At 40.6% G+C, this 15,255-nt stretch overlaps 1 protein-coding gene across 1 annotated transcript in view; it reads left to right on the forward strand.

The window, feature by feature from the left end:
* The window catches only part of LOC148162022 (cytoplasmic dynein 2 heavy chain 1-like), a 111,287-nt gene that overhangs the window by 80,317 nt on the left and 15,715 nt on the right, over positions 1–15,255 (forward strand). The window contains 7 exon segments of the mRNA XM_088020463.1: positions 93–201; positions 3,109–3,162; positions 3,165–3,221; positions 4,289–4,431; positions 8,427–8,511; positions 10,455–10,609; positions 11,980–12,117. Of these exon segments, the coding sequence (XP_087876589.1) occupies positions 93–201; positions 3,109–3,162; positions 3,165–3,221; positions 4,289–4,431; positions 8,427–8,511; positions 10,455–10,609; positions 11,980–12,117 (741 nt within the window).

Raw genomic sequence — 15,255 nt, forward strand, 5'->3', positions numbered from 1 at the left:
GAAAGACATTATTTGCGTGAAGAATGGCAGGTTTTAACTGGGCCCCACACCTGTAATGGGTGCGAAGACCTGTGTTGTCACTTTCCGCGCAGGTGCTGCATCTTGCAGGGATTGAAGCCCAGCAGGTGGTTCTGCTTCTCGAGGATTACCAGTTCGTGCATCCTGCGTTTCTGGAGATGATCAATAGCCTTTTGTCTTCAGGCACGTGAATGATTTCTATTCAAAGAAAAGAAAGGTAATAATGTTACTTTGTGTAAAATTGTGTTTCAGAGCATGTGTGGTATGGGTTTTACTCAGGGGTCCTGCGGTTAAACATGCTTGGAGCTGGAGAATTGAGAAAGCCCATTTTTATAAAATCAGGAGATTGAAGGATTACATAAGCATGATTATTATTATTATTTTTTAAAGATTTTATTTATTTATTTGAGAGGGGGAGAGAGAGCACAAGCAGGGGGAGTGGCAGAGGGAGAGGGAGACAAGCAGGCTTCCCGATGATCAGGGAGCCCGACATGGGGCTCAACCCCAGGACCCTGGGATCATGACCTGAGCCGAAGGCAGATGCTTGACTGACTGAGCCACCCAGGCGTTCCCCCAAAATGATTAATGTTGGTGAATGTCCTGAAAAACTGTCCCTCCCATATGCTTTTGGTGGGACCATTATCTGTTACAGTCTTTTGGGAAAGTTATCAGCCAGTGTTGTTTAAAAAAAAATGTGCCATACCCTTTAATATAGAAGCTCTATTACGTGTAGGAATTTCACCTACAGAAATAATAGATTTAGTATGCAGGGAAATGCATAGTATAATTCATAATAAAAATGTGATGGAACCTCACTGTCCATCGTTAGTGGAATGGCTGAATCATGGCCTTAACACAGATATGTAAATACAGATATATTCTCAGTATCTGAGGTCCATGTTTCCAAGATCGCAGTATGCTCTTGTTGTCTCTTGAGTCACCTGTTTTCATGGTTTTCTCGAGAGGATACCTGCAATTTCCTATATGTCTTCCTTTTCTGAAGAATTTGTGACATTTATTCGAATCTCTTTATGAGTCGTCACTGTTAGAATTGGTAAGAGGTAGCTTAGTTTTAAACTTGGACCAAGATTGTTTTGTTATTTAAGTACAAAATAAACCTTGTTAAAAGCTAGTTTCCGTGATGCGCCTGTCAGACCCCGTGTTTAGTAAATGCTTGTTTTGTGTCATGTTAGGTGGGCTCTGAAATGAAATAGTCTTCTCTTCAGAATGTTACAGCTCTGGTCGAGGAACACGTGTGATTTAGAATGGGAAGTGTCTACATTTCATGTTCACGTGACTGCAGGCCGGGATGCTGGTTAGGCAGTCAGCAGGCCAGTCTCTGGCCCAAGTCCTGCCGAGGCAGGTGCTGGAGTGGGGCTGCTGGGGCTTGGGGCCTGCTCACAGGACCACTCCTGTCCATGTGTACGGTGTGTGTCCCTGCATATTGCTTCAGTCGTCACTAGGTGGAGGCCTGTTCCTTATGGCTGAACCTAGTCAAGCAGAGAGACAGCTTTGTGCTAGGATTTTCGTTTTGTTTTGTTTGTGAAAGCAAACATCCACATAAGCATTAATGCAGTAATTATTGTTTTTACCTTTTTACCTTAAGATAAATTGGTCTTTATTATCAAGTTGTAACTGCAAAAATCGTAAGTTAAGTTTTACCATTTTTAGCAAAAAAGTATTTGAAAAATGCTTTCAGAGAAAACAGGCCTTTGTCTCTTTTTTCTATTTCAAATTCTTATTTGCTGTAGTGGATAGTATGTATGTAGAGCTAGGTTTCTTTGCTACATTTAAGGAATCGAAAGTGTCTTGTTGGGGCGCCTGGGTGGCTCAGTCGTTAAGCGTCTGCCTTCGGCTCGGGTCATGATCCCAGTGTCCTGGGATCGAGCCCCGCATCGGGCTCCCTGCTCGGCGGGAAGCCTGCTTCTCCCTCTCCCACTCCCCCTGCTTGTGTTCCCTCTCTCACTGTGTCTCTCTTTGTCAAATAAATAAATAAATGAAAATCTTAAAAAAAAAAAAAAAGTGTCTTGTTATGGCTGAAATGGAAAGACATAGAGCAGATTTGTGTGTGCATGTGTTTGGGTATGTACAAGCTTGGCAGACGAGATGTGGTCTGGCACCTCTGAGTTGGGCCTGAGGGAAGGTAGGGATGAGGCTGTGATGGGCCCTGTGTGAATGCACTGCCTTGGATGCATAGCAAAAGGGTTTTTGCTTAATCTTACTGTTTTTTGCAAACTTTAAATATATTGGCTTAATAAATGTTTATTAAACACCTGTTATGTGCCAGGCCCAGTTCTAAATACTGGACTCGTAGTTGTGAATAAGACCTAGTTCAGTGCCCCTATCAATGCTTGTGGTCTTAATCCAGTGTGAATTGCCTTTCATCATTCTGTTGCCTTGTAACAGGCCCTGGACTAGTTCTGATTTCTACTACAGGTTCATTCATTCATTCATTCATCTAATAAATGTTTATGTTCCAGATACTTTGCTAAGGATGGTCTAAGGTTGATATTAAACATGATCAAATATTTGACCTTTGGGAATTCAGAATCTAATTGAGCAGGAAAGGAAAATACTTCATTCATGGTTCTGTGATGTGATACATGCTGAACAGCGACATGTTTAGATGTGGGAGAGAGAAGGGGTGCTCTCCCCGGCACCTGGGAAGTCAGCACAGCAGTGTCTCCTAGGACACATGGTAATTTGGGGGGAAGGTAAAGGCCAGAGGAAGACTGTGCATATAAATTCCAGGAAGAGGGAGTATGTCATTATATTTATGGGACACAAAGACGTTCACTGAGGCTAGAATACAAGGTCTCATATGGGAGGGGTGGAGAAGAACCCGCAAGGATAGGTGGACAGCTAGATGGTCCACTGTCTTGAACGGCTTGCCCAGGAGTTTGAGTTTTATCGAATGAAGGCAACAGAGGGAGATTTGTGAGTAATAGAGAGGTGATAGGGTTATGTATTTTTGGAAACAGCCTGAATAAGAGCAGACTGATACAAAAATAGAACAAGTGTTGTGGATGTTAAGTGTGTTTCAACTGGGGTAATGCAGCTAAAATTCATGAGAAGTGCTGTGTCCCGTAGGTGAAGTTCCTGGACTCTATACCCAGGAAGAATTAGAGCCTTTGCTGTTGCCCCTCAGGATGAGGCTTCGCAGGATGGTTTTTTCGGACCAGTCGTCAATTACTTTACATATAGTAAGTGACTGTATTGAATTCATCAATTCAAACTCTGGTTCATGTGAAATAAGTACCATTTAATTTGCCATATTTTCTAATTAGGTTGCAAAGGTGTCTTAAATCTTGGGTCTATTTGGTAATTTATACTTTTTTCTTTTTTACGGTGCTTTTAGAAAAGCCAACCTGTAGTAAAAGCATGTTAGCAAAATTTTAGCAGAAGGGGAAGATGAAAGTGTTTTCATGTTCCTTGGAATATTTACTTCACTGCTTTTGTTTCTGTGTGGTAAAACTAGTGTTCAGAACTTCCTATCTTAGAAAATTATTGAACTGGTTAGATTTTGCCAGACTCTCTAGTTTTTTCTAGCTCAGCAGCTTTCTGATCACAGAAGCGGTTTTATGTGCACTGCGGATATCTCACATTGAAGAAGTCGTTACAAGGCACTAATAATACCAGACATCACTACTACACTTAGCTCCTTTCTTTCCCTAAAAGAACATTTGTTATTGAAACAGAGAAACTGGTTAAAGAGCTACCGTCCCCTCCCTCTCCTTCCAGTTCACAAGGAAACTCTACCAGGCCTCTGGGAAACCGATCATCCCAGTGCTATTCAAAACAGTTTCAGAACATGGATAATGACGCAAACTTTCCAAACTCCCTTTCATGAAGGGAAAATAACATTGGTGAAACAGGAAAAATATATTTCTCCTAAAAGAAAATTGGAGATCAATTTGCTTGTGAATACTGAAATCAAAATCCTTGAAAGAAAAATTGTAAAGTAGAATCCAGTTTCACATTTGAAAAGTAACATACAAAACAGCAATCTGGTATATGGACACTTGCCTTCCTCCTGAATTCCTTCTGGATCTTTTCTCTTAGCATGCACGCACACGCGTGCGCGCGCGCACACACACACACACACACACAAGTATTTCTGAACAAAAATAAAAATCATAACTGTAATATTGCTTAATGGCTCCTACCATTTCATTTTAGAAAATTTTAAACTCATAAAAGCAGACCATATATAGATTTCCCCAATTATTATTGTTGTAATTTCCATGATAATTTTCTTATATTTTTTTAGGAATTCAACAAAACTTGCATATTGTCTTGATAATGGATTCTGCAAATTTAAACTTCATAATAAACTGTGAGAGTAATCCAGCTTTGCATAAGAAATGCCAGGTGTTGCGGATGGAGGGTTGGTCAGATAGCAGCATGAGGAAAGTAAGTTTAACATTTAAGTATGGAAATGAAAGACAGCATATTTTCTTTTTGAAGTTACAGATTTTCCTGACTTTGCTTTGGTGTTTGTTATTATATTACCTTAATGGTGGCACTGATTATACATGTTTGAAAACCTCTCTCTTTTCTTTATGCTCTTATATGACATTTTAGTTGAGTGTACAACTTCATGTGCTTAAGGACTACAGAGGTACTTATTGTACTTTAAAAATTTTATTCATGTTGTTAGCTAGCCTATGATAAAAACATCGTAGCAATAATTTTAGCCATTTTTTTGAATTAAAAAAATTAAATCTTAAAAAATATCTATCATTGTGGTGCTAAGTGTTGGGAGAGGGATGTGTTTGAAGTGTGAATTCATTGAACCATCTTAACTGGAAGCCTCTGCCATTGTTTTGTTTGATAAATAATATTTTTCAGGATTATTTCTTTGAATAATATTTATATTCTCGATCATTCATGTCTTCATTTTTGTGTAAAGAAGTACGGACTATTGCCTATCATGAGTCAGAGGGAGGACTGTAATTTGAGATGAGAGTTAAAGTTTTACAGATGAGGTGATATTTTAGTTAGATTCCAGGAAGTAGATAAAGGACAGGAAAATTATTCCAGTCTTAAGAGGCCACGTGAACGAGAGGCTTCATTAAGAAGTAATTATCGGGTCTCTAATATGTGCCACTGTTCTATCTGTTGGGGTTATAGCAAAGAAAAAGCAGATGAAAGTCCCTGCCCTCATGGAGTTTACAAGGTTTTGGGGGGTCGCGGGGGGGAATGTCTTCTTCAGGGAGACCCTGAGCTGACAGCTTGCCTGGTGACTCTGAGAGTCAGCCGGAAGCCCAGTCAGCGGTTAGAGTGACTCAGAGGGAGAGCAGTTGGGGGTGTGGCGTCAGGGAAGTAAGAGGAGAGCAGTTAGGGTGGGGCTTTGTGAGCCACGCTGCGGAGTTTAGCTTTTCCTGGAAACAGGTGAGGGAGGCTTCGGAGGCTTTTGACACACCATTCTAATGTTTCAGCGGGATTACTTTGGCTTCTGTGCTGGGAATAGACTCTCAAAGGCAAGGGTAGAATTAGTTACAAAGCTGTTGCAGGAGTCGGTGAGAGAGAAGGATGGTGTGCACTAGGGATGGAGGAGGAGAGGTGGTGGGAAGTGGCTGGATTCTGAACACGTTTTACTGTAGAAATAACCGAATTTGCTGACAGATTGTACTAAGATGTAAAAGGAGGTGAGGCTGGAAGGATACAGCCAAGGATGTTGGCTGAAGTCCCTGGAAGGGTGGAGTACCCGTCCACGGGGAACGGGGACCGAGAAGAGCACTTGCAGGGGAGGATGTGAGGCTTGCAGTTGTAGATGTGTTCTTGACGAGACGTCAGACCTCCGAGCTGCAGGACGCAGAAGGCATCGGGGTGTAGGGGTCTGGAGTTCAGGGGAAAGAAGGGTCAGGCATCCAGGATAAAACACAGGGAATTGTCAGGGTATGGGTGGTATTTACAGCTCTGAGAATGAATGATGCCACCAAGGAATGAGCGTTGACTACCAGAGAGTGACCGTCAAGGACTGAAGTCTTGGGCTCTTGTTCAACATGAAAAGGTTGACGTGAAGATGAGGGATCCGCAAAGGATACTGAGAAGGAGCTGCTGTGGGGAAATGGGAGGGAAACCGGCAGAGTGTGAAGACAAGCAAAGACTGCATTTCAGGGCCGTGGCGCAGGCAGGTGGACGGGGCCTGTGAGCTGACTGTCGGCTCTGGCAGCAGGGAGGCCAGCGTGAGGCTAAGAAAGCAGTTTTGAGTTAGCGGCTGCCAACTGGAACGTGCTCCAGAAACAGTGAGAAGGAGATTGGAGAGAGTGAATGTGGTCACCTCTTGTGAGGGGTTTTGTTGTAAAGTGGAACAGAGAAATGGATCCGTGTGGAAGGAAGTAGGTAAAAATAATACTTTTTTTTGAAGTTTTAAGGTAGGACATACTATTACACGTTTGTATGCCGTCGGGAATGCAAACAAGGAAGTAAGAACATATGAAAGGCAGGGGAACATTGTGCAGCCATGTCACGGCCTGGTGCACAAATGAGAGGACTAGGGACTGGCCTCTGCAGCAAAGCAAGCAGGGCGCAGGGGCCCAGCTCCAGGTAAGCGGGCAGGTGTGGTACCAGGGAGTGGTGGACAGGCTTCCTATTGTTTCTGTTTTCTCAGAGACAGCAAGGTGATGAGCTGAGAGAAAAGCCGAGGGGAGAGTTTGTGGGGTCCTGAAGGGATGTAAGAAGATACGCGGAAAGAGGGGAAGGCTGAGGAGAAGGGGTATGAGGGCTGGGTGGCATAGGGTTGGCATGAGCTGGCGATGGGAGAGTTGAGCGGAGGCCGTCAGCGTGCTGTGTGTTTCCCTCAGTCACTGTGCCCTCGCAAGGGCACACCTGCAGCGAGTGCTCACTTGCACTTGGCCAGGACTGGGGCTTTGTTACTCGAGTACAGCCGAGTCAGTGAGGGCTGAGGGAGTTGCGAGCTCATGATAAGGAAGATGGTGAACGACAGTGTGGCGATTTTCAAATTCATAGATCGCAGGTCTTAGTGGAGCATGAGGCTTATTGGCCCTACGAAGGGAATGGGCTGCGGCTGCCTGGGATATTTGCAGGTGACATGATGGAATGATTTCAGTTCTTGTTAGTGACGCGGTCTCAGGGTCTGACCATGGCAGGTAGGGCGTGATTAGCTGAGGAAAAGGTGGTGGAGAAGACACCAGAAGGACAGGAGTTGAAGGAATTGAGAGGTGAAGGTATTAATCGGAATTAATAGAGTTAATACGCATTTTTATCTCTGAGGGGGAGAATGGAGGTGAAGGGGAGCGTGGGCCCATCCAGCCAGGAACGCTTTGCAGATGGAGGGTGTTGTTTTGTCAGCCAGCTTTATTGAGATACACAAACTGATAAATAAAAGTTGTCTATACTTAATGTGTACAGTGTGATGTTTGGACATATGTATATCTTGTGCGATGTTTACACAATCAAGCTAATTCACATAAGGGATAGACTATTTTAAAGAAAGCAAGTTTCCTAAGAAAAAAATTTCAGTTTATTTGAAAGGATAAATTTGAAATATTCTCCCAGAGGCTCCAGGGTTTTGGCAGAAATCAGTGAAGATGTTTGAGGGAAAAACAGTATTCTCTGGTCACGAACCATGGCACTTTCAAATTCTTCGTCAGTAAAGGGGTCTTTTGTGTGACATTTTGTTTAGTCTGGGAGATTCAGAAAGTGAGACTTTGACCCGCATACCTGGACACCTTGGGCTTCCTGTTGCAAAAATGTCCGTGTTCTGCTACTTTAATTTTCTTCCCAGGAAACTAAGAATATTTTACTTCTGTTTTTTTTTTTTTTTTTTTTTTTTTGTATATTTTAAATGAGTACTCTTATTAGATTATCATACTTTCCCTTATAATAATGATCTGTTTATGAAACTTGATCTTATTTGTGATAGTGGCAAAATCCTAGTGGTAGCTCAACAACAGTTTTTGAGATTATCAATTATAAAACTGTTAATTACCAATTGTGGAATTCTTTTCATTTACTTTTCGTTTCTTCTTATTCAGGAAACCTCAGAACCCTTACTATCCCTTTATGCCCTGATGCCAAATAAAGCTTTTCATTTTTCTTATTGTGTGATTTTCAGTGGCATTTGTGATTATTTTCTAATTCAATCCAAACTGTGATCTGTGATCTCCTTCATTTCATATGGTCTAATCATTTTTCAAGTGAGGTGTTGTCAGTAATTTGCAATCAATTAATGGTTGATGTGTGTCAAAAATCTTGTCTAGGAAATACTCTAGAATATTAGAATTCTAAAAATTCTGAAGATGGATATATTCATTATTTCTCTTACTCTGGTAAGAAATCTAGAAGAAAAGTGTTCTTTTTATTTTTAACCTTTGATATTGGATTTATTTAAACTTTTTGCTATTGAGTTGAGGTTTGAAGACATGCTCTTCCTGTTTTAGACACCTGAAATGTTATTCAGTGAAACAGATGGTGAAGAAAAATACAGTGACAAAAAAAGGAAAGAAGAAAAGAAAAAAAACTCAGGTAGTATTTTGATGAAATTGACTTTGTGAAATAATTGCCATTTTTTGGTGTCATAGATTCCTTAAAGATTCACAGTGATTATGAATTTGAATAATGACAAACTAGCACAAAGTCTTTTTTTTTTTTTTTAAAGATTTATTTGTTTGTTTGCGGGGGGAGGGGCAGAGGGAGAGGGAGAGAGAATCCCAAGCAGACTCTGCACTGAGTGTGGAGCCTGATGCGGGGCTCGATCCCAGGACCCTGAGATCATGACCTGAGCTGAGACCAAGAGTTGGGCGCTTTTAACTGACTGTGCCACGCAGGTGCCTCCTAACAAAGATTTCTTTGGATGAAAACTAAACTAAAGCTCTCTGTATTTATAAACTCATGTTTATGTCATTTTCTACAGGACCTAACTCATTATCTATTGTTTACATTTAAGAAGTTGAACAATTATATTCTTGACCCGGATGATCAGATGTTCTACTTACATTGTCTGGGGTCTTTGGCTAGAAGGCTAAGCTTCTCTATTAGTTTTCACTTTTCACTTAGCTACGTGACAGCATGCAACTCACACATGAAAAAGTTTTATGGTGTTCTTTGAGTGTGGACACAATATTTTCTTAATTATACTCTCATTATTTTTTCCAGTTCCAAATTAATTTTGAATGTGGTCTTTTTTTTTTTTTTTTTTTAGTATCATAGCACATTCATTCATTTATTTATCTAACCATCTAGTCACCAAATAGTGGTTGAACTTGTTTTACCTTAGGTACTGGGCTGGATACTAGAGATGACTTAGGAGCTCCTACTGCACTAAAGAATAGCAAGAATTATGTTCTATATAAACATAAACTCTGATACAGTGAGATAAATGATGGTAGGAGTTGATGTGGAGAGCCTTTGAAAGTGAGACAGCTTTTACTAGCAGATGTTACAGCAAACGGACAGGGGCAGATGGGCAGTTTGGGGAAGAGTGGCTACATGCAAAAGGCTCCGAGAAATAAACCAGCTATTTTATTGGATCTGTGAACAGCCCAATGGCTGAGACATGGACATGTGAGCAGTAGAGTACTAGGTGAAGAGAAGGCAGGCGGCTTCAGTAATGACAAGCCTCCCGTGTCGTGCTAAGGAATTTGGATTCTGACTCGTGGGTGATCTGCGGTCATGGAGCGATTTTAGCAGAGACGTAACCAGGGTCTTGCTGTAGAAACAAAAGTGTCTGGGTCCATCCTTTTCCTCAATTACGGGCAACTAGGGGGGGTGTAAGAAGAAACTGAAGGCGATCAGAGCCCTGTGGAAGGCCACTGCAGTAAACCAAGAGGAAGGAATGGACTTGGGGGTACCAGGAGGCACTCTAAGGGGACCCCTTGGAGGAAGGAGGACGCAAGGACATTTCTCGGGGTTCTGGCTTAGAACAATGATGAGAAGTTGTCTTTACTAACCGAGGTAGAGAATATGGAAGAACATAGATTGAGGTGATGAGAGGAAGATAACACGTTTAGTAATGGATGTGTTCAATCCTGTGTGAACTGCCTCCTCATTTTTTGGCTTTTGAGGTCCTGTTTCACCCTGTGTCAAATGACAGTGGATCTGTGTTGCTTGGTTTGGTATCTCTTTTCCATTCAAGGAGCTTTTATTGTGTTTGCTTCTGGATTACAAGTTCTGTAGTTCCAACTAATTTATATGCTATGACAACCTGTAGATTTCTCTCTCTTGCAGCAGTAAAAGTGTTCAGAGCAAATATGTCACAGTGGACAGATAGAGACCACTGAAATTAAGTAATTCAAAGTCATAAGGAACATGGGAGCTGTGAATAGATGTACCTTTATGCAGAGATGATACCTCGTATTTCTAGTTCTGTAGGTGGAAATATTTAGCATGAAATAAATGTAGTTAAGATGATTTTCTCTAATTCACAATAGATCATGTATATATTAAATCATTTTGTTTTCTCTTTCTAGTTGATCCTGATTTTCTAAAATCATTTTTATTAATCCGTGAATCTTGTAAAGCATATGGTGCTACCCCAAGCCGATATATGACCTTTTTACGTGTGTATTCTGCCATCAGTAGCACCAAGAAAAACGAACTATTAAAAAGACAAAGTCATTTGCAGGTACAATATTGGTAATCTCCAATTATTTTACTTATCTCTGGGGTACAAGGATTATGTATATTACAAACCGTTGCCTGTGGCATGTATTTGGTGTAAATGAGTACTGTATTACATGCCTTAAAACAGTTTCACCTACCCGTATTGCTCATAGGTATACTAACGGTTTTGTAATTTTTATTTAGATTCAGTAATTGTGTTTTTTCTCTACTGGATGGTATTTATGTGCTTTTGATAGTTTATGGTGATCTTTAAAAGCTTCTTTAAAATCAAAGTGTTTTTAGAAATTCAGAAATGTCTATTATTAATTAAAACATAATATCTGAGATTAAGCTTTATAATAACCTTTAAAATTAAAATTATACCTTATAAAATATTACTTTTATCTATGTCAGTACATTCTGAACAGTTGTCTTTCTCCATTTCTGCAACTACAGAGCTTCAACTTAAATGTGGCATTAAAATGCCAGCCTTGGAAGTTGTCTGAGAGCATTTCCTCTCCAAAGTCGTAGTCTCATAAAGTAGGATCCGTCCTAATTGACAAAGTTATCTTTATCCCTCTTTCATTCAGAGCAAGCCACTAACTGTACATGCTTTGGGAAGGTCATTTTCTTGATTTAGTTCTCTGGGGTGCTTTGGGTAAATTATGCAGACTTGTTGACCTGCAACTTAATTGGGTGAGTTAGATAAAGAACCAGCATGATGCTGTCCTCTCTGTTGGGTGCTCGGTAAATATTGGTTATATTGCTTTTTGCCATTACTATCTCCCGAAATCTTCTCATTTGTTAGGTGACAAAAACCCAACTCATATTTTAGAAGAGGGGGAATATTTCTGTGTTCATTTCTTGGATTACTCACGGGTAGTGGGATGGGGTGCAGTAATGGCCAGCCCAGGGTCAGATGTCCACCCAAGAGTAGGCCTTGAGTCGTTTTACGTAGTCAGGGAGACTGAGAAGTGGAAAAGCTTTGCTGAGTTTTTCCTTGCTTTCTGTTTTCTTTCTCACAGAATTCAGTGGGTAAAAATCCTGGTCTTGAAGCTCCCAAGTATGTGTTGATCTCTTCGGCTTTACTGTGACAGTTTTAAAGTCTGTTTTTCTTTTATGTCTCTGTGGAGTCTTGTACCACACCTTAATGGGTATATGGTTGAATAAGTCATTATAATTAGCAGCAAGGAGCTACCCAAGTCCACTTGCAAGCGTTTGATGTGTACACAGTTAGGTTTTTCCTTGATTCTTTCTTTCTTGAAGATTTCCTTGATTCTTTCTTAAAGATACCCCATTGTATATATATCCCACATCTTCTTTATCCATTCATCAGGATAAAGAGTATAAAATTCCTTTTTTTTTAAATGTTAGTTAATTTTATTGGTACAGGCTGGTGTGTCTAAACTGAATGAAGCTAAAGCTCTTGTGGACGAGCTGAACAGAAAAGCTGGAGAACAAAGTGTGTTACTTAAAACTAAGCAAGACAAAGCAGATGCTGCTCTCCAAGAGATCACAGTGTCAATGCAGGTAATGTTTCGAGGGAGCATGAAAATGCAGACCGTAGGGAGACCACATCTGCCTGATTATTACTGTGAAAACTTAGATTTTTACTTATGTGGATTTGAAAAATATTGCTTGTCTGTGCTGAGTCAGGCTGATGGTATTAAGTACTAGAGCTTTTGTGGAAAAGCATAGTATTTTCCCATGTTATTTTAAAATCATAGCTATATTCTTCTCAGTTCACCATATACTAATATATCTAAACCCTGTAAATATATAACATTTTACGTTGGTATAGATTTGTAAGCGATTTTATTTGTTTACCCTCTGCTAGTTAAGTTGATATTTCCTTTTATTTTTTAAAAAATTATCTCCTTCTGGCTTCAAGGTTTTTTTTCTCCTGCCTTAATAAAGGCAGAATATTAATTCTCAAGATTTACAAAATAAGTCTTTATTCATTTTACTTATACTTTCATGATATTTTAATATTTTGATTCTGTCCACTTTTTGCCATTGCCTTCTTGCCTTTGTCAAACCTTTCAGAGGAGACGTCTTTGACGTTCTTGTCCGCGCAGGCGCTGTGTCCGTGTGCCCTCCCAGGCTGCTCTGTGCTGACCCCCGCCACATCCATCTCCCTCGTCCTTCAGCCCTACTCTCTCATTTGAGCTTCAGACCCAAATCCCCAATAATCTGCTAGACATGCCTTCTGAGAAGTCTCTCAGCTTTATGGCTGGGTCATATTCCAGGGTGTATGTGTATTCTATCCCACATCTTCTTTATCAGTGCGCACTTGGGCTTCTTCCATAATTTGGCGATTGTAGATAATGCTGCTGTACACATTGGGGTGCATGTGCCCCTTCGAATTAGTGTTTTTATATCCTTTGGGTTAAATACCCAGTAGTGCGATTGCTGGGTCATGTGGTAGCTCTATTTTCAATGTGGTTCTCAACCACATTCTAATCATAGTCTAATCTGTCGATGGACATCTGGGCTCTTTCCACAGTTTGGCTATTGTGGACATTGCTGCTATAAGCATCAGGGTGCACGGACCCCTTCGGATCCCTACATTTGTGTCTTTGGGGTAAATACCCAGTAGTTCAATTGCTGGATCCTAGGGTAGCTCTATTTTCAACTGTTTGAGGAACCTCCATACTGTTTTCCAGAGTGGCTGCACCAGGTTGCATTCCCACCAACAGTGTAGGAGGGTTCCCGTTTCTCCACATCCCCGCCAACATCTGTTGTTTCTTGCGTTGTTGACAGTATAGCTAATTGTTCAAGACAGAACTTATAAATTATATTAGACATATGTTCTCTCAGTCCCTACCTTTCATGAATCACTAAGTTCTGTAAGTTTACCTTCTTGATTAAATCTCATATGTTTCTCCATCTTCATGTTGGTGACTATTAACCTTACTGCAAGTCTAATGCCTCTTTTAATTAAAATTAACTTCAAAATTTAATAGACTAATGTATAAATCTCAATAAAAGGAACTGGCACAAAAACTCATAAAATAATAAGGTTGGACGAATTATGATTTAAAGACTTACTATTGAGGGGCGCCTGGGTGGCTCATTTGGTTGAGCATCTGCCTTCGGCTCAGGTCATGATCTCAGGGTCCTTGGATCGAGCCCCGCATCCGGCTCCCTGCTCAGTGGGGAGTCTGCTTCTTCCTCTCCCTCTGCCTGTCGCTCCCCCTGCTCATGCTCTCTCTCTTGCTTGCTCTCTAACTAAATAAAGAAAATACTAAAAAAAAAAAAAAAAAAGACTTACTATTGAGCTATAGTGATCAAGGCAGTGTGGTACTGGTGTAGTGATAATCAAACAGATCATTGGAACATTATGAAGTTCAGAAATAAACTAACACGTGCATAGTTAATTGGTTTTATACAAAATGCCAATTAAATGGGGAAAGGATGGTCTTTTTAAAAAATGGTATTTAAATATCCATGTAGAGAAAAATAAACAAGACCTCTACCTTAAACTTGTACAAAAATTAACTGAATATGGGTCATAGATCTAAACGTACAGCATAAAATTATAAAACTTTGGAAGAAAACAGGAGAAAATGTTAATGATGTTGGGTGAGATAAAGATTTTTTTAGATGTGATACCAAAATAGAAAAAGAAGAAAAATTGATGAAATTGGACCCTATCGAAATTAAAAACTTTTCCTCTGTGAAATACGTTCTGAAGAAAATTAAAGAGCAAATCACAGACTGGGAGAAATTATTTACAGAACATAAATCTGCTAAATGACTTGTATCCAGAATATACAGAAACCATTAGAACACAATAATAAAACAAAAAGTCTAATTTAAAAATGAGGAAAAAATCTGAAGGTGCCCTGCATGGTAGAAGACATAGGAAGGGCCAGTAAATGCACAGAGAGATGCTCAGCATGATTAGTCATCAAGAAATGTAATCCCCTTGTTTCCAGACATTTTCTTCCAACTTCTGTTGTCGTGACCGAAACACTCCCAAGTTCTGTTAAGTCTGATCCTTTGCAGGTGATCTTTTTCTTTTTTCCTCTCTTGAGACTTTGTGGAAGTCATTGTTCTGAAGGTGACACCATCTGCCTTGGCTTTAGGTCTCCTTTCGTTCCCTGTGTTGGACACCGTGTGGACTCTGCCCCAGGACACTTCTCTCCGCGGTCCCGGGAAGTGTCCTTACGGCGTGTGGCCGTACTCCCCTCCCTCCATGTCTCCGTCTTCCCTTCCTGGGATGCTTGTTACTTGGACTGTGGGCTTCCCCGACTGCTTCCCTAATTCTCTTAGGTTTTCTCACCTTTTTCCTTCTCTTTTTGCTCTACTTCCTTTAAAAATTCTTCATTTTCTAATTCGCCTCTTGAGCTTTTCATTCCTGCTCTGATGTTATCTCTCAGGAGATTCTTTAGCCTGTAAATCCTTCCTTTTGGCAGCGTCCCCATTTTTTTTTTTTTTTTATTTTTTTTTTATTTTTTAAATTTTATTTATTTATTTGTCAGAGAGAGAGAGAAAGCACAAGCAGGGGGAGCAGCAGACAGAGGGAGAAGCAGGCTTCCCACCGAGCAGGGAGCCCGATGCGGGGCTCAATCCCAGGACCCTGGGATCATGACCTGCGCCAAAGGCAGACGCTTAACCCACTGAGCCACCCAGGCGCCCGCCCCCGCCTTTTTTAAAGATTTT

Source organism: Eumetopias jubatus, unplaced genomic scaffold (genome assembly GCF_037043125.1).
Source record: "Eumetopias jubatus isolate StellerSeaLion01/CBP00866 unplaced genomic scaffold, mEumJub1_p1.0 scaffold_27, whole genome shotgun sequence".
NCBI classification, from domain to species: domain Eukaryota; kingdom Metazoa; phylum Chordata; class Mammalia; order Carnivora; family Otariidae; genus Eumetopias; species Eumetopias jubatus.